Consider the following 24,072-nt stretch of genomic DNA (forward strand, 5'->3'; position numbering starts at 1 on the left):
TCGAACACGCAATTTTTGCAGTAATTATTACAGCGTTAGTTAGCGTAAATGAGATGATTTGAGCGGGGGACCCATTCGCAAAGAAAGAACAAAAAACTCTCTCTCGTAATCACGCATCATCACACCAACTTCTTCTTCTTCTTCTTCATCATCATCATCATCATCATCAATGTAAAACTCCCAGAAACAATCCTTACCTTACTTTCCTTTCACACTGATTCTCCCCTCTCCCACTTGTTCTCTCATCTCATCATCGGTTCTTTGTCCATACCTTTTGCTTCCTCTAGTCATGGCGTATCACTCGATTCAGGGCTACTTGAATTCTCCTTTTGGTGATACAACAACCTTCACCAAGGTCTTCGTTGGTGGCCTTGCCTGGGAGACTCAAAGCCACACTCTTCGTCGCCATTTCGAACCTTACGGTGATATCCTCGAGGCCGTCGTTATTACCGATAAGAACACTGCTCGATCCAAAGGTTACGGCTTTGTGAGTTTCCTATCATGCTTTATTTGTTCCTATCTTGCTGCTTGTAGTAAACATCCTCTGCTTCCATAGTGTGTGGGTTGTGAGTTTTGCTTTAGAGTTAACAGTTTTGGTAAATGCCATCTTAGGGGCTTGCAGATTACAGACTCTTTCGTTAGGCCTAGGATCATAATAGCTCCCTGGATAAATGAAATAAGATGAAGCCATTTTCAAGATCGTTGAATGACTTAATGCTCTGTTATTGATTTGTGTGGAGGATTTTCTTAGGTGACTTTCCGAGATCCAGAGGCTGCTAGGAGAGCCTGTGTTGATCCAACACCTATTATAGATGGCAGACGTGCGAATTGTAATCTCGCTTCTCTTGGGAGGCCTCCTCGTCTTCCAACGCAATATGCGGTGACGCCCTTTATTCCTGGTTGGTCTTTGCTTCTGTGTTACATCTGTTGTTTTTTTATTGCATTACTTACTTATTAGACGTTGGTTTTTTGTTTGTTAGGACGGATAAGACCTGCTTCCCCGTATGTTGGAAGTGTGCAGGGTTCTCGCGGTTCCCTCTTTGGAAGCCATCCGTATCAGCAACCGCATGCTTATAGCTACCAGCAAGGAGTGATGTACCCTTATGGGTGAGTTATAATGTCTACTTACTAGTCCATTTCACAGCGTGGACAATCACTTAAACTGGCTAGGGGTTGATAGTTAGCTTCTGCCACATAGGGTTCTTGAGTGTAGCACTGGAATGTGACATGTTGTGATTGGTAATCTTGCAGAATAATTCCTGAGGATATGTTGCCGAGATCAGTTTGTTTTGGACAGGCAAGGTCATGAAATATATTTTGGACCTTGATAAAGCCACAATGATCTGACGTTTAGGAATGAACACTTTCCTATTGCTAAGGATATGTTTTTTTACTCTTTTGAGTGTCTAGCAAGAACTTTTACTCATCTGTCTCTAACTTTAGTTCTTCTTTTTGGTGTTCTCTCAGGGCTACTACACCATATGGACCTGAGTACATGTACTCACAGTCTCAGGTAGGATTCTGAAACTGTTGCATTCTCGTCTTGGTTTATTTAAGCTATTAAAACTATTTTTGACTTCGGTTATATAACTCATGTCTTTTTCTTCATGGTGTTTTAGGGCTTATATGGTCCTTACACTGGGCAACAGTACCTTCAGGTTTATGGAGTACCTGGGGGAGTTAACTCACCAGGCTACCAATACGGGCAACTGAGTCAAAACATCTCTGTTGGTCATGGCTATACAGCGGTACAGGGCTATTCAGTTCCAGGAAGTCATATTCAATCTCCATACCCTTCAGCTGTAGCAGGTCCTTCCCCAACGCAGTCCTATCCTCAGTATATGCAGAGTAGCGGTTCTGATCAAACAACAGGGTGAAAAAACTCAATCAACGTAACAAGCTAGGTGGACAAAGATATAGCATATAAATTTAAAAGATGTACAGATAGATGCATATAGAATGGTGGAATCAAAATCTGATTCTTTTGGTAGTTAAAGTAGTCTTCTTACTTCACACTTTCTCAAGGCGTAGGAGTGTGTGTGTGTGTGTTAGTAAGAAGATTGTTAGGTAGCATTTTTTTAATGTCCTATTGAGTCGAGTCCTCTGCATTGTAAATAGAATTAATGTGTATTGAGCTCACTCACTTAGGTTCATATCTTTGCATATATTATAACTCCCAGGGCTCTTCTCTTTTACACGTCTGTACAGTTACTAAAATGATAAATTGTTATATCAGGATCTTCTTATTGTTTCTGTCTCCGATTCCATCTTCTGCTTAGCATCATCCTCTGTTGTTAACTCCATCTTTCTTGTATATTTTCGTTAACTACTTTCTAAAGATTCAAGAACTAGTTAAACTGAGCATCATTTAAATCATTTCTTAAGATACAGATATCAAGTCACGTTACAGAAAGAAAAAAAATTGCTTGGATAAATATGCTACTAAAAGATTGTATGAGAGTAAACTCACGGAAGCACTACTTGCTGTTACTAGTTACTTCTCGTCATCAGTGAATCAAACCGAAACCAAATCGAACTCGACTAACACCGGTTTAACCTGCTGGAAGATTTCAAACAATGTAATGTAATGCTGTGCCCATCGTGACAACACAAAAGGGTAATAGGAAGAACTGACCAAGTCTTCCTCGGAGTCAAATAACAAGCATATTCCATGCTCCTAGCTATAAAAATACAGCAAAACAAAGACAGCAACATGTTTGTTATAAAGAATAGTCTTTGTCCTGTCTTCACTTTCATCTCCCAACCAAAAAAAAACTCCAAAAAAGAAAAACGATAAAACAAAAGCTCTGGATTCAGAATCACAGATCAAGAAAAAGAAGATGCCAATAAAGGTATTGTCATCCCTCGACGCAGCTCGAATACAATGGTACCATTTCAAAGCCATCATAGTCGCAGGCATGGGACTATTCACCGACGCTTACGACCTCTTCTGCATCGCGCCCGTCATGAAAATGATCAGCCACGTTTATTACCACGGCGACTCCATCAACACGGCCGTTCTCTCCACCTCTTACGCCATCGCTCTCCTCGGGACAGCGACTGGTCAACTCGTGTTCGGTTACCTCGGCGACCGGGTCGGTCGTCGCCGAGTCTACGGCCTTTGTCTCGTCATCATGATCATAAGCTCCTTCGGTTGTGGCTTCTCTGTGTGCACCACTCGTAGGTCTTGCGTTATGGTTAGTCTCGGTTTTTTCCGGTTTATTCTCGGTTTGGGTATCGGTGGTGATTATCCTCTCTCGGCTACCATTATGTCTGAGTTTGCTAATAAGAGGACGCGTGGCGCGTTTATAGCTGCGGTGTTCTCGATGCAAGGGTTGGGGATTCTTGTGAGCTCAGCCGTGACGATGGCTGTTTGCGTGGCGTTTAAAAGAGGTGGCGGCGGTGGTTTGGAGGAGGAGGTTGTGCCGCCTGAAGCTGACGTGGCGTGGAGGCTTATACTAATGATAGGTGCTCTTCCCGCTGCATTGACGTTTTACTGGCGAATGCTGATGCCTGAGACCGCAAGGTCCGTCCAAAACTTATCTTTTTCAATTTTTAGTAATAAACTAATTAGTATTATTTTCAATATTTTCCTTTTACTTGCATTAATATATTTTGTATATCCAATCACATATCAGAATGGACGTAATGCAGAACGTTCTCTTGTCTCACTATATATTTTTATTGGCTACTTGACTCGCATTTTAAATATTGAAAGCTACTAGATTTTCTAATTTCATTCTATAGGATTAAAGCTACCCTATTTTGATAGTTTTTCTTGGACAAACTAATTGTATATCTATCTTATTAAAACTCAAGTACAAAATTGGAGTGTTTGGAGACTTGAATAGGACTTTTAAAAATTTGGAGTATTTGGAAACATGGATTGCAGTCTTTTAAAAAAAAATATTTTTGTTTGAAAACAAGGATAGTAGTATTAAGAAAAAAAAGTAATGGGCTTATGTTTTTTTAAAAAATTGAAAGTTATCTAGGCCACTTTTAAAATATACCAAAATGGGTCAATCTAATTCCCTAAAATTTTTTTTCTAAACTAACCATAAAACAAAATTTAAACTTTATATACATATTTCAAATCAAAATAATAATTCAAATTTGATTTATATCAAAAATTGATTCAAAAATATACATATATTCAAAAATGGATTTTTACTAAACTATTTTTCAATAACCATTATAAAAAAATATTGTCAATATATATAAGAAAAATATAATACAAAGCCCAATTTGAAATACCAACTCAAATTATGGTTTTCATGTTTCATATTAAGTTTTAAAAATATAATATATGTAATTATTTATATGATGGTATGTATAAAATACTATTAATTATATGATTACTTATATGATGGTACATATAAAATACGATTAATTATATGATGATAAAATACGATATATAATAATGACTAGGGATAGGCTTTTGGATACCCATACGGGTTTAGTTCTGATCGGTTTGTATTTTGAGTTTTCGGGGTCAAAGATTTCAGCCTTATTAGAATGTTTCTAAATTTTGGTTTGAGTTCGATTTGGATCTTTGCGGGTTTGGTTTGGGTTTGGATAACTAATTTAAATTATTTTTAAAGTCTTAAATCATTATATATTTTAAATTTCTCAAAATGTATAAATAAAATAATATATTACGTATAAATTTGAATAACATATGTCATAATACTTAAGCTTAACATATCAATTGGCTTGATTTAAAATTTTGGATACGAAATCAATAATTATTTTAAGTATTTTTGGTGATTTGAGTATACTTTAACTATTTCAGATATTTACTTTTGACTATCTATATATATTTTCAAGTATTTAAACCAATTTAAAAGTATCATTTTTGATGTTTTATATACGTTAAATCTAAAAATAATTAATATATATAAGTACATAAATCTATTTTTAGATAAATTCGGATACCCAAATACTTCGGTTCGGATCAGATTCGGTTCTCTAAATAACAAAATTTTGAATAATTAGAATATTTAATCAATTTATGTTTGGGTTTGGTACTATATCTTTGGATCGGTATCGGTTATGTTCCTCGGATTCATTTTTCCAAATCCTAATAATTACATGAAAAACAAATATCAACATATTTTTCAAAATATACATCCGCGCGCCTGCGCGGGTCAAAATCTAGTGATGTTTTATGTTTAGGACGCATTTATCAGTTGTTATACGAGTTATTAGAATTAGAACCAATCATTTTTTGTGAACGCTTCTCTAGCTAGATACATTGTATTTCAAAAGAAAATCATTTTTTTTGTCTTTAACGAATATTTTCTTGTAATTGACTATTCTTATACAAGTTTTCCGATCAGTCACAGATATATATACCTGACTTATGATCGAATTCAAGAGCTTTCAGTGGATTTTTAATTAATTGAAGATAGAAAAGGTTTTCTATTCTATAAAAAAATGTTAGAGTAAGTGGTAGGTTTGGAACCATAGCTTGATGGTATTTTAGATATTTTTTCTATAAAATATCAGATTCCTTAAAAAAGTGTAGCTATATGTATATTTTAACCGCTAGGGTACTGATAGATCAATGATTTAGAAGGTTGCAAATTAGTGATTTGTTTCAAATGATTCATTGACTTTGCAAGGGATACTCGGATGGATGGATACCAAATACTGTGGTATATACCTTACCAGCTAGTATACATCTTATCCTTGCGTATTCAAGACTGGCTATTCCAAGTCTCCACCAATCATTTTAACTAAAAAAGTCTTCACCAATCATATATTTACACTATTTTTAAATCCTCTATTATTTCTTTCATCTAATATTTTTATATACCTCAGGTATAAGATCCAGCTAATCCATTGATTAGTTTTCATTTCAAGTATTTAAAATTATCCCCACACGTACTCCAGTTCTTCCAACACTATAGTCTCTACGGCATTCATTAGAAAATAAATAAAAAGTCAAAATAACAAAAACTAGATTTTGAAAGTATAGAAAATCTTACATAAATTACGGGTTATTAATTAAAAGTTGTACTGATGCATGCAGATACACAGCACTTGTGGAAAACAACATTGTCCAAGCAGCAAAAGACATGGAGAGAGTAATGTCAATAACTGATGATATCTCTGATGAAACAACGACGGAGACACCACCTCCTCCTCCTCCTTTGCCGCCTTCATACACACTCTTCTCCCTTCGCTTCCTCCGCCTCCACGGCCGCGACCTCTTTGCCGCATCTGTTAATTGGTTCCTAGTAGACGTTGTTTTCTACACAAGCAACCTCCTCCTCTCCCAAATCTTCAGTCACTACTCGGATATACCTTCTTCCTCCACCGCTGAGAATGTCTACGACGCAGCCTTCAGAGTGGCGGAACTAGGAGCCATCATAGCCGCTTGCTCCACCATCCCCGGTTATTGGTTCACAGTTTACTTCATCGACAAGATAGGTCGTGTTAAGATCCAGATAATGGGGTTTTTCTTCATGGCCGTTGTGTATTTGGTCGCAGGGATACCGTACACGTGGTACTGGTCAAAGCATGAGCAGACCAAGAAAGGCTTTATGGTTCTCTACGGTTTGGTTTTTTTCTTTAGTAACTTTGGTCCCAACACTACAACTTTTATCATCCCCGCAGAGCTTTTCCCGGCTAGGTTTAGGTCGACATGTCACGGGATATCTGGAGCCGCGGGTAAGCTTGGGGCTATTGTGGGCACTGTTGGGTTCTTGTGGGCTACGAAGAAGGCAGACGATGGCGATGATATGAACAAGGTTTATCCCGATGTGAACCGTATGAGAGCTGCGTTCTTGATTCTTGGTGGAGTTTGCATTGCGGGCATCTTTGTGACTTACTTCTTCACCAAGGAAACTATGGGAAGATCGTTAGAGGAGAATGAGCACGAACAAGAACGAGTTAACAATGATGAGAGCGAAGATGAGCCACAGAATGTTGGCAGGCAATCCTCGGCAAGCACTTTGCTTCAGACACAATAATGGCCGAGAATACCAAACTCATGTATATCAGTTCACGTTTAGTTGACAATGGAAGCCACTTTTATGTTTCTGTTAGTTCTTGATATTTTTTGTCTTTTGATATTTTTTGTACTATTACTTCTTATCCAAGAAACTGTTCAATCTAGTCTTCCTTTGGTTTTCTTCAGTTTGATAATGATTTCTTTTTTTTTTCAAACATTCTTTTATATTCAGTTTATTATTGCTCACAGTTGTTACAACATTTAAATTCATAATTCAAAAGAGAACACAACTAAAATAATAAATTCATGATAACATTCATATTGATATGAAGATAGTGATCAAATACAGATAAGATCAAATGACTTCATCACTTAGTCTTGGTGGGGAAAGAAGCCATCTTGTTGATTCCACAGAGCCCCTCTGGTTTACCAGTGTTCCTCTTCATCCTGATGTAACCCTTCTCTCCCCATGTTGGTCCCCAAGAATTTTTAACAATAATGTAATCTGAACCCTTGCTTGATCCATACCCAACCGCAGCCACACCGTGGTCCAAATCAACTCCGCACCGTCCATCAAAGACACCCTTAATATACCAAAACAAAATGATTCAAACATCAAGAAGATTAATCATTTACTTGATCATGTGTTTAATAATGTACTTACACCGCTGTAGAACTGGAACTCTCTACCAGAGGCATCAATGGCCACACTGAGAGGTTGATGAGCCAATGCCTTCAAGAGACTTTTCTCATCGTTCCTAGGTACATCTTGGTGCCCACTGATAGTCACCATTTCAGATTCATCCTTCTGCGTCTCGCAAGTTCCTTCTTCCATGGAGTAAGGATAATCCTCTTCCTTGCGAAGGCCTCCGTTCTTGACAATGTACTCAAAAGCATAGTCCATGAGACCACCGTTGCAGCCATTGTTGTAGGTTGTGTCACAGTCTATGAGTTCTTGTTCAGACAATGTTGTCAAGTTCCCTGTCACAATCTTGTTTATACCTTCCACTGCAGCTACTGTCGAAAACGCCCAACAACTTCCTGCGTAACAATTCAGAAAAAAAAAATTTTAATGAAAATTTTAAAACTATAACACATTAGTTAGAGTCCAAGATTTGAGATTACCACAAGAGCCCTGGTTCTTGACATAGCTCACAGCTCCTTTCTTTCTCCAGTCAACAGATTTAGGCAAAGCCTCAACGTCAACGTCTTTATAAGCGAACTCTTGGTAAGATCTTTCATCTTGGCGTCTAGCTATATCAGTCTTGAGCCCCAAGTACTTGTTCTTGAACTCTTCATGGCTCAAATCCGCAAACTCGTTGAGACCAAGCCAGTAGCTTTTCACTTTCTTGTTAGTCTCATCGATGTGCTTTAGGTTATCCTTGAAAACTTCGAACCTATGCAACTTCTCTTCAACGGTCTCGTAAGCTTTCTCGAAGTTGGAGATCCAGTTTTCGAAGAGTTCAATGAGTTTATCATGAGATTCCAAATCCTCGGGGGAGTATCCAACGATGGAGAAGTCGTTGGAAGCAGCGAAAGAGAGGGACAGAGATGCAGCAGATAAGGCAAGTGCAAAACAGAGGATTCTTGTAGGAGAAGAGAGAGCCATTAGGGTAACTAGAAGTTTGTACTTTGTTAGTTGATGGAGTATTTGGAAGACAAGGGTTTAGTTTATATAGGCTGAAGTTATAGATAGATGCTGATCTTTTTGCTTTAGAGTAAAGTTGCCTGAATCTGAATCTTGTATACAGTCTGTGTCTTTAAGCTTAGTATTGTCTCCCCTGAAGAAACTTTGACTCCAAGTAATATGTAAGATAGGCCTAGATGTTCAATCATCTAAGATAGGCCTTTGGAATTATAAATGGTCATGCTCTTAATCAAGTCCATACTATGCCCACATATTTGGAGATAGGCCTTTGGAATGATATTTGGTCCCAAGAATTATTTAACCAGGCTATATTTAATTCATAAAACATGAGATTACAGTGAAGTGTTTCTTTTGTCTTTTTAAGATTAGTATGCTGTAAAGAACAAAGTTTGACCTGTCAATCCACCAAGATATCTGATAACAGTGTCAGGAGGATCAGATCTTCGTACTTATAAACCTTACTTTATTTTGATGACCACCAAAGCACTATGAAGCAACACACCATGTATATCATAAAGTTGATCATTTAAAACATGAATCATATGAAAGTTCAAATTGAAAAATCACTGGATCTATCTTTACAGAACATCTACTAGCTACTTGTATAAACGAAATAAATACTTGGTATAAAAATAATAGTTGGTAGTTAGTTTGTACTTACGACAAAATACAAAAACAAATACTATAAAAATGAATAACAAAAACAAAAAGCATGTCTTAAGATCCGTTTGAGGTGGAGACACGTGGTCGGAGATGCTTGAATGATTTGGGAGCACGAACTCTACCAAGAATAAGACCGTTGTCTATGTTTCTTTAGGTCTTATATATATATATATATAGATCTATCTATTAGTATTAAAAGAAAGAACTTTAGATATTATTTCTCAACTTGCTTTGCGCAAAGAAAAATAAAATCACCAACTTGTAACAAAATTAGAAAAAACACAGATAAATCATAAATGTAATGATTATTGAAACTTTTTTTAAAATTAATGGAGTATTTATTTGTAATATAGTGGAGTAGTAGTAGAGGAGAAGTAATCGGTAGGGCACAAAAAGATGCGTGAGGAAGTGACAAAGCACTAATAGTAAACTATCACGTGCCCTCTCACAACGCCATGTTCATCTCCCGTTGCACTTACCCCATCTGTCTCTTGATTATAACCCTTTTTCTTTTTAATAGTGATTTAAAGTTATTTCATAGCAATTTCCTCCTAAATGTCTTCATCTTTTTTACCCCAATTTTGCTGTACATCCAACCATTGTGCGTACGTGTATATATTCTCTATGTAAAAAGTATGAGCTAATATATAATTAAGCCACATGATCACTTGTGAATTCATGTACATTGGCGGGGAACAATTCATACAAATAATGATTCATTTTTTCTAAAGAATCATTATTTGTATGAATTGTTAGCTCCCAACAATGTACGACTCATCAGAGTGTGACATCTGAAAACTAAAATATTACATTCGATGTGACAGAAAAGCTGTAAATCTTTTTTTATTGTGTATTGATTTTAACTTGGACAACAAATGAAGTGTTGATCTATGACGTGGATCCTCTGTATTTGCATGTTCCACATTGATCTGGTCGTAATGTATTAGAATTTTTTTTCACCTTCATTGCTGTTTATTTTTGGTCTCTTCTGCCATTGGGATATCATAAAATAATACTTCAATTATATATGTAGGTAAATAGGTAATTGTGTCAACTTCTTAAGGTTCCAATTCGTGATATGGACAAGGATTCCAATTAGTGATAATCAGTCTGTAAACGGTGCTATATAAGTATATTGACTATGGGAATTGTTTCTATGGGAATGGAACGCTGGAAACCTATATGATGAGTAAAATTTTTCTTTAACAATATATACATTATGTGGATTTGAACTTTCAATCGTAATATAAACCAATGTACTGCTAATGTTGGCAGATAATTACTAGAGTTCGAAACTATTAATTAAAAATTATCTTAGAGAAAAATCCAGCACATTTTGTACTTTCTAGTAAACATAGACTGCATGCAGTATAATATTATCATATTTATATAATTAGAAATCAATAATTAGACTAAAATAAGCTTAAAATAAAAAATAGTAGTATTTGATAAAAAAATATTATTAATAAGTCTTGTGATTAATGAGTTCAGGAATTATTTAGCAAACAAATGACTAATAAATTTTTTAAATTATTTGTCATAACGTTTTGATAAAGGTTATTTATGAAGTAATGTTTGTTGAAATAAATGCAGAGTCATAAAGAGGATATAAAACCAAAGTAATTGAGAGATCTAGACTCCACACAAATATGATTTGTTACTTCAAAAAACGATAGTACTAAATTTTATCATAAATATGATTTGTTACTTAATTTTAGTGATATAAAGTAAATATTTGTGATCACTATATTTATCATTTATTTACTGTAACTACATTTTATCAATTAAATATGTGCTTTATATCAAAGTTACTTTAGCTAATGTTCCAACTGGATTGTTAATTTTGGAATAAAATTATGTGAAATGATTAATTCTATTATTTCATAATTTGCTTTACCATTAACATGAATGTAATGGAATAATCATTTCATCAATTCTACAATTATTTCAAAATAATACAAATAAAACTATTTATAAATACTTATTTCTTATTTTGATAAGGAATAAATGGAATGATTGTATTTCCATTTTTTACAAATGTTATTCATCTTATTATATCCATATCCATTCCATTAAGTTAATTTTATTATTATCATTTACCGTCTAACTAAACAATTACAAATTGCAAATCTATATTTCTTGTGTTTTTCTGTATATATAACCAGGACCGGTATTAGGTCAAGCTGGATGAAATATTCGTAAGAATTTATATATAAATAGGCTTTCAAATTTATAAAATAAATTTAGATCTTTAAACTACCAAAATTCTTCTTAACTGTTTATAGCGTCCAAAATCTCAGGCCGGCACCGTATATTACCGTTGAACCATACTGCACTTTCAATAGATTTTAGGTACTTTATCATTAGTTTGGAAAACATTACAGAATCCTCTTAAATAGCTCTCACCCCCACAGACGTTTAGCCACCAGAAGAACTTGTGATGTAAATTCAATTATTGTCTTTCTTTCACTTTCCCAAGAACATAAAAGTTAGATCCCGGCGGTGAGAATATTCTCTTGGGAACAAAAAGAAAAGAGTAACAAAAGTTTTGTTTGGTACCAATAATTTCACTTCATTTTCACCAAAAAAAAAACAACAATAATTTTAACTTCATTTTGTAGCAATAAACCATTCGTTACCTCTTGTCCTTATTTGTAGATTCCATCACCGGTGCCTCTCTGTTTGTACATAAAAATTAAATCTCTAAACTTGGAAAATATCAAAGGAGTCCAAATCGTTCATCCCTATTTCAACGCCTCTTTGCTTTTATAAATCAGAAGCGAAAAGGCAAAGCAAAAAGAAAGAGCTCCAGTTCCTCGTTACTGTCGGAGAAGTGTAAAAGAAAAAGGTAACAAACACCTTTTGGGTTCTTATCTCTTCGCTTTCACATAAGCTTCCTTTACTCTGTTTTAGCTAAAAATCAATCCTTTTCACCTCCACTGATGAAGGGTCTTTTAGTTTTCTCGAACTGAATCTTGTGGGTTTATCATATTTGTGGTTTAGATCTAAAAGTTTGAAACTTTGAATGTTGATTTGGTGTTTAAGGTTGGTTGAACAATGAAGGGAGCGACGCTTGTTGCTCTCGCCGCCACTATCGGCAATTTCTTGCAAGGATGGGACAATGCCACCATTGCTGGTTTGTAACTCTCTCTCTCTCTCTCTCTGGATTTGAGTTTGGTTTGTATCAGATCAGTTCTCAACTTCTCATTTGAGATTTGGTTGCAGGAGCTATGGTCTATATCAACAAAGACATGAATCTACCAACCTCTGTTCAAGGTCTTGTGGTAGCTATGTCACTGATCGGTGCCACGGTCATTACCACTTGCTCAGGACCCATCTCTGACTGGCTAGGGAGACGCCCCATGCTGATACTGTCATCAGTTATGTACTTCCTCAGCGGTTTGATAATGTGGTGGTCTCCAAGCGTCTATGTCCTCTGCTTAGCTAGGCTTCTTGATGGGTTTGGCGCCGGTCTTGCCGTCACCCTTGTCCCTGTTTACATCTCTGAGACCGCTCCTCCGGAGATCAGAGGACAGCTCAACACTCTTCCTCAGTTTCTCGGCTCTGGTGGAATGTTTTTGTCTTACTGTATGGTTTTCACTATGTCACTTAGCGAGGCACCTAGCTGGAGAGGGATGCTCGGTGTCCTCTCGATACCTTCTCTTGTGTATTTGTTTTTCACTGTGTTTTATTTGCCTGAGTCTCCTCGTTGGCTGGTTAGTAAAGGGAGAATGGATGAGGCTAAGAAGGTGCTTCAACAGTTGTGTGGCAGAGAAGATGTTACCGGTAAGGCTTCTTCTCACTGTATGGGCCGGATCTGAGATTTTGGAGACCGTAAACATTTACTAGAAATTTTAATAAATTTTTTCTTATAATTTACGGACCTATGTCTATATATATAAGAGCATCCTAATAGTTATGGGCTGGATTTTTTTAATATCCACAAAGATATTTTGGGTTGGGTTTCCCGTAAAAGTTAGAACCTCGCAATTACACGCACATATATATTACATACATATATGTATTTTTAGAACCCATAAACTAGAACCGGGGGTGCTCTAACCTTCAAATTTTTAGAAACCAGGTCAATGTTTCATTGGGCTGTGTCCATATCCGGCACTGGTCACTTGGTTGCTGCTATTAAATGTTGTTTATATGTTCCTGCAGATGAGATGGCTTTGCTTGTCGAAGGACTAGACATAGGAGGAGAGAAAACACTAGAGGATCTCTTAGTAACTTTAGACGATCACGAAACACTCGAAACCGTTAACGAAGACGGACAAATGAGGCTTCTTGGCACCCACGAGAACCAATCCTACATCGCTCGACCCGTCCCTGAACAACAGAGCTCACTGTTCCTACGCTCTCGCCACGGAAGCTTAGCAAACCAAAGCATGATCCTCAAAGACCCCCTCGTGGGTCTCTTCGACAGCCTCCACGAGAAGATGGTGCCTGAAGCAGCAGGCGGGAACACGAGGAGCGGGATCTTCCCTCACTTCGGAAGCATGTTCAGCACCAACGCAGACGGGAAACCACCTCACTGGGAGAAAGACGTAGAGAGCCAATTCAACAAAGACCATGATGACTATGCTACAGATGATAATGCGGCTGATGATGACTCGGATAACGATCTTCGCAGCCCGTTGATGTCTCGCCAGACGACGAGCATGGACAAGGACATGATCCCGCATCCTACAGGGGGAAGCACGCTGAGCATGAGGCGTCACAGCACGCTTACGGGCGAAACCAACATGGGGATTGGTAATGGTTGGCATATGGGGTATAGATACGACAACGGAGAGTACAAAAGGTATTACCTTAAGGAAGACAACGCAGAGTCTCGCCGCGGCTCGATCATTTCTCTTCCTGGTGGTCAAGATGGAGGCAGCAGCTACATTCACGCTTCAGCACTTGTGAGCAAATCAGTTCTTGGTCCCAAATCAATCCATGGATCTGCGATGGTTCCTCCTGAGAAAACCGCTACGACAGGACCGCTCTGGTCTGCTCTTCTTGAGCCTGGTGTCAAGCGTGCGTTGGTTGTTGGTGTGGGGATTCAGATACTTCAGCAGTTTTCTGGTATCAATGGTGTTCTTTACTACACTCCTCAGATTCTTGAACGTGCTGGTGTAGACATTCTTCTCTCAAGCTTTGGACTTAGCTCCATCTCCGCGTCGTTCCTCATTAGTGGGTTAACAACTTTACTCATGCTTCCGTCTATCGTCGTCGCCATGAGACTCATGGATGTCTCTGGAAGAAGGTATTAACTCAAAAAGCTATAACCTTTGTACTTAAATCCTCTGTTTTCAAATAAATCCTCTGTTTTAAAATAAATCCTCTGTTTTCAAACAAATCCTCTGTTTTCAAACAAATCCTCTGTTTTTGTTTGCAGGGCATTACTTCTCTGGACCATCCCTGTTCTGATTCTCTCACTCATCGTCCTAGTCATCAGCGAGCTTGTCCACATCAGCAAAGTTGTAAACGCAGCGCTCTCCACGGCCTGTGTGATACTCTACTTCTGCTTCTTCGTTATGGGTTACGGTCCCATTCCGAACATCCTCTGTTCTGAGATCTTCCCGACGAGAGTCCGCGGTCTCTGCATTGCTATCTGCGCTATGGTGTTCTGGATTGGAGACATTATCGTCACTTACTCGCTTCCTGTTCTCCTAAGCTCGATAGGACTCGTTGGTGTGTTCATTATCTATGGTGCGGTTTGCGTTATCTCGTGGATCTTTGTTTACATGAAGGTCCCGGAGACTAAAGGTATGCCCTTGGAGGTTATCACAGACTACTTTGCCTTTGGAGCTCAGGCTCAAGCTTCTGCTCCTTCCAAAGATATATAGTTTGTAACCTTGATTCTTCTTCATTTGCTCTATGTACTTAAAAAGATTTCTTCATCTTTTTATTTTTGTTGGTTCTGAGATACCTTCTGTTAGTTTTTGTCTCTTTTTATTTCCTTTGTTTTTGTTATTGAAATTAATCTAATAATTACTCAGTTTTCTCTCTTTCTTTGACACTTAACATGATAATCTTGGACCTTCCGTAAGTTTTCCGTTGGTCTTTTCCATTGGTAAGCTCTTGGACCTTCTTTTCTGTAAGTGTGACTGGAGCTAACTTATAAACTTTCCCGCACATCTCTACCGTTGAGCTTCCTTTACCAAGTTTAACAAAAGGGTTGTTGAATGGGTCTTCGTAGTTAAGAGCCGTTGAGCTGATAAAGAAAATGAAAAACAACCATGAGAAGCTAAGACCAAAAGCAACTACTATAAACAACTATCTAGAAAAGTCGAAAAAGATTCAAACTTTGGCCAGCAATATGAGTATATGATTGTAGTCATTTAGCATGGGGATCCGTGGCGCAATGGTAGCGCGTCTGACTCCAGATCAGAAGGTTGCGTGTTCGATTCACGTCGGGTTCAAACTCCCGAAATATTTCGGAAATCCCCAATTTTTTTTTATTTTTTTTGCAATTTTATATACGGAAACGGCATGAAGAAGAGTAGAAATACGCAAAACGGCACGCATGTCCATGGCCGTTACGAGAATCCAATTAAACAAAGGAAGTGGTCCACTTGGTTACAAGGTTGGGGCGTTCAGAGAATCTCAATTCTAGAGCCAAATATATTCCTCAGTCAAAATGCCCTGACACATCGAATTTTCACTGATGCTTTTGCTTCACCCCACTACCATCAATATTCGCAAAAACTTCTATGATCATTTTTGACATGTACTTTTATATTCAATCATACATAGGGGATCAATTACGTGTATATATAAGGCGAAATTTTCGAACCATCCACTAGAAATGGATCTTCTAGTTGTGTACTAAAAAAGGTCGACACTCAGTACAATCTACAGAGTTTGATGGATTCTTTGTCTTTGCTATTTGTATTTTATATTTATGTTTGTATACACGCATACACATATTCTTAGCTTGCTACAAATTGTTTGATAAGTCAAAAGAAAATATATATTGTTTACAAAGATTTAGTGTTTATTTTCCAAAAAATGGAAGGAAGCATACTAGTTTTATAGTAATAGATAAGCTATAATATGTTGTTTGAATCCGTTAACAACGTATTATGTAAATAATTAACACTCCGAATATGAAATTAGGAATCACATTTATATTCAGTTTATACCCTTCGCAACATTTTATATTTTCTAAATTTCTATAGCAAATTAAGACACCTAAATTCATAAGCAATCAATGGTATAAGAATATTAGCTAGACATGAAAATGAATATTTGCACAGATTTATTTAGCAAAACCCATTTAAAAAAGTTGTATTAATCATTCAAGAAGTGAACAGACACTATATTCGGTAATGCACAAACTAGTGCAGAACATAAATGTGGGAATCTCCAGCCTAATTGGTGAACTTTCCCACTCATCATTTTAGTCTGCGAATTTATATTCCTTCAACAAAACAAAAAGCATCTCCTCTTCACTTTACAGTTTCTACTTCTCTTTGTTGGTCATGAGATCATTTTAAATTTGTTGCGACTCTTTGTGGCATTGGTGCAGCTGAAAGCTTCCAGACGATGAGATTACACTTTCATGTCACTTCTAACACATTAGTTATACTTTATAATGCTAGAAATAAAACAGTGAGAAGAGTGTAATTTCTAATCTCCTACAAAAATGGCCATGTCAATAATTTGTTTATTATACTGATTATTTTATGTTTGTGATAACGTATGATTTTTAGTAAATTTAATTAATTATCCTCATGCATGACTATTCAATAAAATATATTTTTCTCGGTTTCCACTATAAATTGAACTTTAGGTTAATGGTCGTAAATTTTTGTTGCACTTCTGGCTAATGGTCGTAGTTTTTGTTGAAATAAAAATGGATTAAATTACAATATAAATGTATATAATATGGTTAACAGCACTAAGCACAAGGACGCACTTTTTCCGTAGTGGAAATGCTTGTGATGGGATTACATGGTGGACCATTTGCCGTATTTAATTCAATGGCTCACATAAGAAACGAATAATATTCAATCTAAGTAATTGAATCAGTCTTACAAAAAAAATAATGTAAACTAAACCATCAATTTATAAATCTACAAAAAATTTAAGCATTATACTAAAACTCTAAATATATGTGGGATAATATTGCAATCTATTTGTTAGGTCAAAACTCAAAAAGCTAGAAGACAAATAAAATGATTTCTTGGAGTCATATTGATTCTTTCAGTTATACCATCCTTATAGTTAAGTATATTCAGTTGTATTATATTTCAATTGTCATTTTGGCTAACTCTATAATACGATATTAGTTGTAGAAGCAAGGAGACGTCAAGTATGAGGGATGGTTTGGATTTACATTTTTAACGTTTTCCTTGTTCAAAACTCACTGCAGTAATACACAATTTATAAGATTCATCTTATTTAGTGGATCATAGGCTCGTGCTCCCGAAATTTTTATAAGACTTATAACCCCTATAACTTTTGAAAAAGTTAAAGAAATACGATAGTTATTTGATTTCTGCTTTATAATAGCATGGAGGTGAAACTTAGCCAAAACATTACATACCATTTGTATCATGCATATTGGCCAGATTTTCTTTCCCATTTTTAGGGTATATTCCCATAGTTAGGAAGAAACGCTCGAAGGTTAATTACAAAGGGAGACATGACTTTTTGAAAATCTTGTGATTTTGAAAAGTTTAAAACGATATAAAAATAGTAGAAACATATTGTGTGATCGTTATCAAATGTTTAATCACTTGTATTTATATCCAACCAATCAACTCTTAAATAAAAAAGTTAAGTTCAAATCGTAAAATTTTGATTTCATACAACATTTACAAATTACAATAAACATTATACCTTAAGGGAGTAAACAGTGTCCACTAAAAATGACCTGCTTTAAATTATGGAGTTATCTTAACACACGAAGAAACTAAAAAGAAATTAGGGCAAGGAGGTGTTAGGATCATCTTCGCCTTGCTTGATTCGGATCACGATCTCGGGTTCAGGTCCGGGTCCGGAGCTAGAGCTACCGGGCAAACCGCCACACTTATGACACCTAGCAGCCACCAAGATCTGACGGCAAGAAGGGCAAGACGAGTGAGACCCGAGCCACGTGTCAATGCAAGACAAGTGGAACCCGTGACCACACTGCGGCAAAACCCGGAGCTCGTCGCCGGCGGTGAACTCCGTCAGGCAGATGGCGCACTCGGCGAACTTCTCCGACGAGGGTGATTCCGGCGAGAAAGTCATCTTCGGGAGAGACTGGAGCACTTTCTTCTTCAGTCCTTTGTTCGCCGCCGTTACCTGGGGCGGAGGAGATTGACCGGAACCGCCGGAGGAGGATCTGTTACCGGCGGCGAGACGACGGAGCCAGACGCATCGAGAAACAGCGATTAGACCGAGAACGCAGATCAAGGCGCAGAGGAGAGCAGCGAGGATGATGACGAGATCGGAATTCAAAGTGACGGTGGAGGTGTCTGCCACCGACGACGGAGTATTGGATTCTCCGAGTAGACGGAAGAGAAGGCGCGCCATTTTTTTTGTTTTGTTTAGTTTCGTTGTTTAAGAATTAGAATTTTGAAAAAAAAGAAAGATTTGATTTGAGTCTGAGAGGTTTTTGGAGAGGCCAAGAGGCCCATAGCTTTATAGAGCGACCGGGTAAGGTTATTTCAGTCATTTAGAATACAATAGAGCTTTTTTTATTTTAAAATAATTATTATTCTTTGATAGTTTACACTTGTTACTTTATGTCCAAGTCTACTGAATATAGTTAAGTGTTTATTTATTTTTGGCTTTGAAATCTTTTTCATAATCTACTTATACGTACTGATAAGTTGATCATTTATGCTCAGGTTATTATATATATATTACTGAATTTGGTCGTGAATGTTCATTTTAAATATTGTATCATAATCTTTTGTAGAACAGAAAATGAAATATTTGACATAAGTATTATAGCCATTGGAAGTTGGAACGATAACGTCCAGAGATTCTTTAGTCAGTTTCCTACTTTCCTGCCTTTTACTCGTTAACACACTCATATTGTCACATAGAAACGTGACAAAGTAATTGTTAATTATCGCGTTTGATTAAGTTTTTTTTTTTTGCGTTTGATTAAGTTAAACGTAACTTAAGTGTATTTGTTCGATCGTTGCTTTTTGAATTAAACTAAGCGTAGACAGTTATTAAGCTAATATCGTTATAATATATGGAAACACCTCATTTATATTTATTAAGACCGAATTTGGGTATATTTTTTTTCTCTTCACATGGTCCATTCAAACTGAAAAGGTGACTGTTCTCTTGACCGAAAAATAAATAAAAATCCATGGATGGTTGTAAAATGCATGCAACAATGAAAAATAGTAATTAAAAGTTTAATAATAGAGTCTGATGCCAAAAAGAAAGTTGATCGAGTCTTTCTGAAGATCAAACCAAAGATGCCATGGGTAAAGAAAGGGATTGCAAAATGTTAATAGATGCCGAATTAACTCGAACCGTCCATAGTAAGATCCTACAATTTGCGCTCAAGAAACTTTGTAATGTCTACTGGTCTATAAGTTTATCATTTTCTTAAGAAGTAGAGATGGCATTTGGTACCACCCGCCCCGCATTGGCCCGCCCCGCTGCGGTCTCTCTCTCCGGCGGTTCTTTGCGGGTAAGCCCGCCGTGACCCGCGGTACTTAAACCTCTGCCCAAACCCGCCCCGCTTACTACATAGGACATTGCGGGCTGGCCCGCGGGTATGCAAAACATGATGTTTCATTGGGGTGAGCTTGAGAAGATGTTGTTGTTGTTGTTGTTGCACGGTGCAACTTGCTTCGGACGAGGAGATGGAGAGTTCCAGTGGAAGCTCGAGGAAGGAGAGAAGCTCCAGTGGTGGTGGAAAGAAGATGGAGAGAAGCTCTGATGGTGGTCTTAGTCGAGGAGAAGAAGAATCGGTTGGTGGTGCTGCTCCTCTGGTGCTCGTTGGTGGAGTCGTGCTGTAGAGAACCCTGATCGCCATTTTCGTCTCTTGACTCTTTTTTTTCAGGTGTAAAGACAGCAAATGAGGAAGTGGTCGCGGGTTATGTCGACCCCGCAAGACCCGCTGAGCCTAGACCGCAAAAGCCCAAACCCGCATGACACTTACCCGCGAGACCCGCTTTTAAATGGGCTTCGATTACCTTTACCCAAATCCGCCCCGCATGGGTCTTGTACGGGCCAGGCCCGCGGGCTGCGGTCAAAATGCCATCTCTATTAAGAAGGACTTTAGTTAGGCTAAACCAATTTTCCGATAGTTCAAGTATCTGCCCAACTATGATTTTGGTTGTAGAGAACTTAATGACGACTCCCCTTTGTACGTGGAGAAATAGTATGAGTCTTAATCGCTAATGCTAGATGATTAATATATAAAAGTATAGATATTTTGGTAATGAAAATATCTTAAGCTCTTTAATAAAGACAACTTTCAATGTAGTTAAACTACTTTAGTTTAATATAGTATTCTACGAGATTTGATAACGTATCTTACCTTTGATAGCTGATTACCCGAATTAGGAGATATAAAGTTTGGAGAGTTTTCTAAGAAACATTACACTTTGTAGAGCGCCAAACACATTCCGCCATCAGAATGATGCCACCTACACACTAACTAGACACATGTCAACCTACTTTAGAAAGTTAAGATTGCGCAAACCGTAAGTGACAAAACGATATTTTCATAATACGAATTAGTGATAAGAGACTATATACACTTAGAAGTTATATGAAATAGTTAAAGGGATGTACAGAAAAAGGTGATACCATCTTAATTTCTTGAAATATTGTCATACTTTAGAAAATAAAAACAAAATAGTGGAATTTTCTAAACATTGTGTAGTGCATGACGTAGTATTCAAGTTTGCGTAGTTTAACATACATGTGACATACAAGTATAACTTTGTTTGTCATAAATCCCTTTATCAAATCAATTTTTGATCAATGGTGTCAATACTCTGAAGAACGCTTTCATCTGACCCTGTCTAATTTGTGTGGGAAAAGATAATACATCGTCTTTTAATTTAGCTTATTTAACTAGAAAATTGCTCGTTCATTTTGGCTCTTATGAATATGGACAAGAATAACCAACTCAAAACCGAAATATAATATATGAAAAGAGGCAAACTCAGTTAAAAAGCCAGCTATTCTACCGAATTTTCTATCATATTCACTAAGTTAGAGCAGTCGGTTTCAGTTTGAATATATATTTTCCATATCAGTAATATGAATATGTAGTACCACGTTATTCCAAGTTTGTAAGATTTGAGCTGGATTATATATGTTCTAGACAGATTACGAGTAATAATAACAAAAAACTATGTGGAGAATGCCAGAATCGGCCGAATATATGGTCGTTCTCGTGTTACTTGCCAATGCATGGTCTTTAAAAACTTTGTTTCAACGATGATGATGCATAACTAACTTTACAACAGCAGGTGTAACACTCAACGATTTGGTGAAGAAAATGGATAGACACTTGTCAAATTTTCGTTAGGTTTTAGTTTAAATCTTATGCATATAATTATTCGTTATTGCTTAGAACTTCAGGACTTGTTTACTAAAGTTTTGGTTGCAGAAGAGAATAATGGAAACAACAAAATGCAATATACATACGGAGCTTACTAAAAATTATCATATAACAAGAGTGTTGCTAATGGTTAGCTCTAAGGTTATAGTCTACACATTAATTAACAAATTTTATATAACCTTCCCAACAAGTTTTAAGAAGAACAAAGATACATGGACCGTAACAGATGATAGGTCCATACCCTTGGTATTAGTCAGAAGGTATTCCAAACCCGGGTCAGATCATATGGTGTAGTATGCTTTAGGATTAGTTTGCGTTTCTTTCGGAACCGACCAAATTAGTTGATAGGGTTTATCAAGAAAACAAAAAAAAAGATACTAACACATTAGATAATGCCTGCTCGGAGAGGTATGTGAGGAGAAGAAACGTGTGATTATAGGAGTTTCTAAATATAGTAAATCAATAATAAAAAATTGAAACTCTTATTAATCCTCTGGTTGTCTTAGTCTCAGTGCACTCGCCACTTCTTGTTTTATCACCGCCCACTTACTTTCTCCACACATGCTCTATTTTTTTCGTTTATTTTATATGTTTTTGAATAATTAATAGGAAGCTCACACATCTAAACATGTAAATATACAAACCATTTTTCAGACCATATATATTAAATGATTATTGGTAAGTCTATAATCATATCCCTTTACTAATATATAATTCATCAATTGCGATTTTGAAAAATAATGCAACTTCAAAGAAAATGCTTTGAAATTGACCAAATTCAATCAATTGTGGGCACGATATTGCCAAATGCCACATCTTCGGTTTATGACAATGGCAATCTCCCATTTTTGCCTAAAGAGTAAAAGACCAATCGAATACATTCTTTATGTCTTACCTTTCAAAATGGCCTCGAGTATTCACCGGAAAAGTCAAAACTGTTTCTGTTTGAACATATATGATAACCACAGGCTATCAAGCATCAACGGGCAAGATAATAGACCATACTATGTGTATTTTTTATTTTTTTTGTTGAACACAGACCATACTATGTGTACAAAGTGTGATATTTAGTCTATTCATCTACTGTTGATATTTCCATTCTTGGTCGTTGTGGTTGTTTATGCATGATCTTTGATTTATGACCATCAGAAGCAAATCTTTTGCTCTTTTGTTAAGAGGCCAGAATATACTCGACCTCGTAAGGCTGAAGAACGCTGCCGTTTTGATATTTACCTTTTTTGGAAACATATCATATGCTAAAGAGGAAACAAATTCATAATTAAAATATGTATACTAGTGTATATTTATATATATATTTCACTAAATTTTAATATTTTTATATATTGATTTTAAAATTGTGGTAACATGGTTTCAGTGTAAGATTTATTTTGGTGCAGCTTGTGCAGAGAACAACCCGTTTGGATTATCTACAAACTCAAGTTTCCTTTCCTTTCCTGGTGTAGATCTCACCTTGAACTCGTAAGGCTGAAGAACACTAAGTAAATTCATATAAAAGTTCTAAAACCAATGTGATAGATGGTTTAGGTAGTAACCTGAGGGATACTAGGGTTCCCAGCCAAAAGCTTTGACTCTCTGGTGGAGATTGCAGTGATGCTTCTGTAACGGCAATCAAAATTCACCTAAAGACATGTAAAAGGCGAGAACTTTGATATCGAACGTAGTGTTAACCAAGATGGGTTTTGTCATTAGAGAGACCTGAGCAGTTGAACCTTGTGTAGCTACAGGACCTTTGCCTTCCTCAATGTCATAGAACTTCAACCCTTCAGCTGCAAAAAAACAGAGCAACAAGCTTCAGTATTATGATTACAGATCTCCAGAAACAGCTCTCACAAGTAAAGCAAACTCCTTTTTATCAGTTTAGAATCTGAATGCTCTCGAGACTCAATTCAACAAGAGAGTCATCATATTCAAAAAAAAAAAAAAGAACTTTGATTACGACTCTGTTTTCTAGAGGGAGGGAAGGGACTTAACCGCTGGTGGAATACTCTTCGAGAGGGATATTCATATCCACTACTTGAAATGACCTTTCTACCCACCAACTTATAGTGATTCACAAACCCAAACGCTGCAGTTTTGATATTTACCTTTTTTCTAAACATATCATATGTTTTTTTTTTGTGCAACCAAACATAATATCACTAGGTATCTGACCCGCATATGCGGACGTAATCTTCTTATAGATATTTATTATTTTTTATTTTGTTAATTCAAAAACAATTTTTAGGTTATTATTTATATTCTTAACAAGTT

At 36.6% G+C, this 24,072-nt stretch overlaps 6 protein-coding genes and 1 non-coding gene across 7 annotated transcripts; 4 read left to right on the forward strand and 3 right to left on the reverse strand.

Annotated features, from left to right (window-relative positions):
* Positions 1 to 57: 57 nt before the first annotated feature.
* LOC103835770 (RNA-binding protein 24) lies at positions 58 to 2,238 on the forward strand. The gene is made up of 5 exons (XM_009111957.3): positions 58 to 487; positions 752 to 899; positions 981 to 1,107; positions 1,468 to 1,513; positions 1,620 to 2,238. Exons 1-5 carry the CDS (start codon positions 290 to 292, stop codon positions 1,875 to 1,877), a joined length of 777 nt encoding a protein of 258 aa, XP_009110205.1. The 5' UTR covers positions 58 to 289; the 3' UTR covers positions 1,878 to 2,238.
* Positions 2,239 to 2,474: 236 nt separating this feature from the next.
* Positions 2,475 to 7,519, forward strand: LOC103835772 (probable inorganic phosphate transporter 1-8). Its single transcript, XM_009111959.3, has 2 exons — positions 2,475 to 3,526; positions 6,035 to 7,519. Exons 1-2 carry the CDS (start codon positions 2,841 to 2,843, stop codon positions 6,975 to 6,977), a joined length of 1,629 nt encoding a protein of 542 aa, XP_009110207.1. The 5' UTR covers positions 2,475 to 2,840; the 3' UTR covers positions 6,978 to 7,519.
* Positions 7,160 to 8,617, reverse strand: LOC103835773 (cysteine protease XCP2). Its single transcript, XM_009111960.3, has 3 exons — positions 8,084 to 8,617; positions 7,623 to 7,999; positions 7,160 to 7,542 (listed from the first exon to the last, which is right to left on the reverse strand). Exons 1-3 carry the CDS (start codon positions 8,565 to 8,567, stop codon positions 7,327 to 7,329), a joined length of 1,077 nt encoding a protein of 358 aa, XP_009110208.1. The 5' UTR covers positions 8,568 to 8,617; the 3' UTR covers positions 7,160 to 7,326.
* A 3,258-nt stretch (positions 8,618 to 11,875) lies between these two features.
* LOC103835774 (monosaccharide-sensing protein 1) lies at positions 11,876 to 15,273 on the forward strand. Its single transcript, XM_009111961.3, has 5 exons — positions 11,876 to 12,117; positions 12,315 to 12,405; positions 12,495 to 13,055; positions 13,437 to 14,526; positions 14,659 to 15,273. Exons 2-5 carry the CDS (start codon positions 12,327 to 12,329, stop codon positions 15,107 to 15,109), a joined length of 2,181 nt encoding a protein of 726 aa, XP_009110209.1. The 5' UTR covers positions 11,876 to 12,117; positions 12,315 to 12,326; the 3' UTR covers positions 15,110 to 15,273.
* Positions 15,274 to 15,613: 340 nt separating this feature from the next.
* On the forward strand, positions 15,614 to 15,685 carry TRNAW-CCA. The gene has a single exon. It is a non-coding gene; the product is annotated as a tRNA-Trp (tRNA).
* A 1,262-nt stretch (positions 15,686 to 16,947) lies between these two features.
* On the reverse strand, positions 16,948 to 21,811 carry LOC103835775 (RING-H2 finger protein ATL80). The gene has a single exon (XM_033276325.1). The coding sequence runs from the start codon at positions 18,786 to 18,788 to the stop codon at positions 18,195 to 18,197; it is 594 nt and encodes a 197-aa protein (XP_033132216.1). The 5' UTR covers positions 18,789 to 21,811; the 3' UTR covers positions 16,948 to 18,194.
* A 1,012-nt stretch (positions 21,812 to 22,823) lies between these two features.
* LOC103836269 (peptidyl-prolyl cis-trans isomerase FKBP18, chloroplastic) lies at positions 22,824 to 23,827 on the reverse strand. The gene is made up of 4 exons (XM_009112514.3): positions 23,794 to 23,827; positions 23,518 to 23,588; positions 23,355 to 23,441; positions 22,824 to 23,286 (listed from the first exon to the last, which is right to left on the reverse strand). Exons 1-4 carry the CDS (start codon positions 23,825 to 23,827, stop codon positions 23,185 to 23,187), a joined length of 294 nt encoding a protein of 97 aa, XP_009110762.1. The 3' UTR covers positions 22,824 to 23,184.
* Positions 23,828 to 24,072: the final 245 nt, after the last annotated feature.

Source organism: Brassica rapa, chromosome A08 (assembly GCF_000309985.2).
Source record: "Brassica rapa cultivar Chiifu-401-42 chromosome A08, CAAS_Brap_v3.01, whole genome shotgun sequence".
In the NCBI taxonomy this organism is placed as follows: Eukaryota; Viridiplantae; Streptophyta; class Magnoliopsida; order Brassicales; family Brassicaceae; genus Brassica; species Brassica rapa.

Coding starts and splice junctions, on each gene's coding strand:
- LOC103835773 (XM_009111960.3), bottom strand. CDS start 8,567: ATGGCTCTCTCTTCTCCTACAAGAATCCTCTGTTTTGCACTTGCCTTA. Junction 8,000..8,083: donor CAAGAACCAGGGCTCTTGTG/GTAATCTCAAAT, acceptor ATTGTTACGCAG/GAAGTTGTTGGGCGTTTTCG. Junction 7,543..7,622: donor AGTTCCAGTTCTACAGCGGT/GTAAGTACATTA, acceptor TGGTATATTAAG/GGTGTCTTTGATGGACGGTG.
- LOC103835772 (XM_009111959.3), top strand. CDS start 2,841: ATGCCAATAAAGGTATTGTCATCCCTCGACGCAGCTCGAATACAATGG. Junction 3,527..6,034: donor CTGATGCCTGAGACCGCAAG/GTCCGTCCAAAA, acceptor TGATGCATGCAG/ATACACAGCACTTGTGGAAA.
- LOC103835774 (XM_009111961.3), top strand. CDS start 12,327: ATGAAGGGAGCGACGCTTGTTGCTCTCGCCGCCACTATCGGCAATTTC. Junction 12,406..12,494: donor GGACAATGCCACCATTGCTG/GTTTGTAACTCT, acceptor ATTTGGTTGCAG/GAGCTATGGTCTATATCAAC. Junction 14,527..14,658: donor ATGGATGTCTCTGGAAGAAG/GTATTAACTCAA, acceptor TTTTGTTTGCAG/GGCATTACTTCTCTGGACCA.
- LOC103835775 (XM_033276325.1), bottom strand. CDS start 18,788: ATGGCGCGCCTTCTCTTCCGTCTACTCGGAGAATCCAATACTCCGTCG.
- LOC103836269 (XM_009112514.3), bottom strand. CDS start 23,827: ATGAATATCCCTCTCGAAGAGTATTCCACCAGCG. Junction 23,442..23,517: donor CACAAGGTTCAACTGCTCAG/GTCTCTCTAATG, acceptor ACATGTCTTTAG/GTGAATTTTGATTGCCGTTA. Junction 23,287..23,354: donor GGAACCCTAGTATCCCTCAG/GTTACTACCTAA, acceptor AGTGTTCTTCAG/CCTTACGAGTTCAAGGTGAG.
- LOC103835770 (XM_009111957.3), top strand. CDS start 290: ATGGCGTATCACTCGATTCAGGGCTACTTGAATTCTCCTTTTGGTGAT. Junction 488..751: donor GATCCAAAGGTTACGGCTTT/GTGAGTTTCCTA, acceptor GGATTTTCTTAG/GTGACTTTCCGAGATCCAGA. Junction 900..980: donor GGTGACGCCCTTTATTCCTG/GTTGGTCTTTGC, acceptor TTTGTTTGTTAG/GACGGATAAGACCTGCTTCC.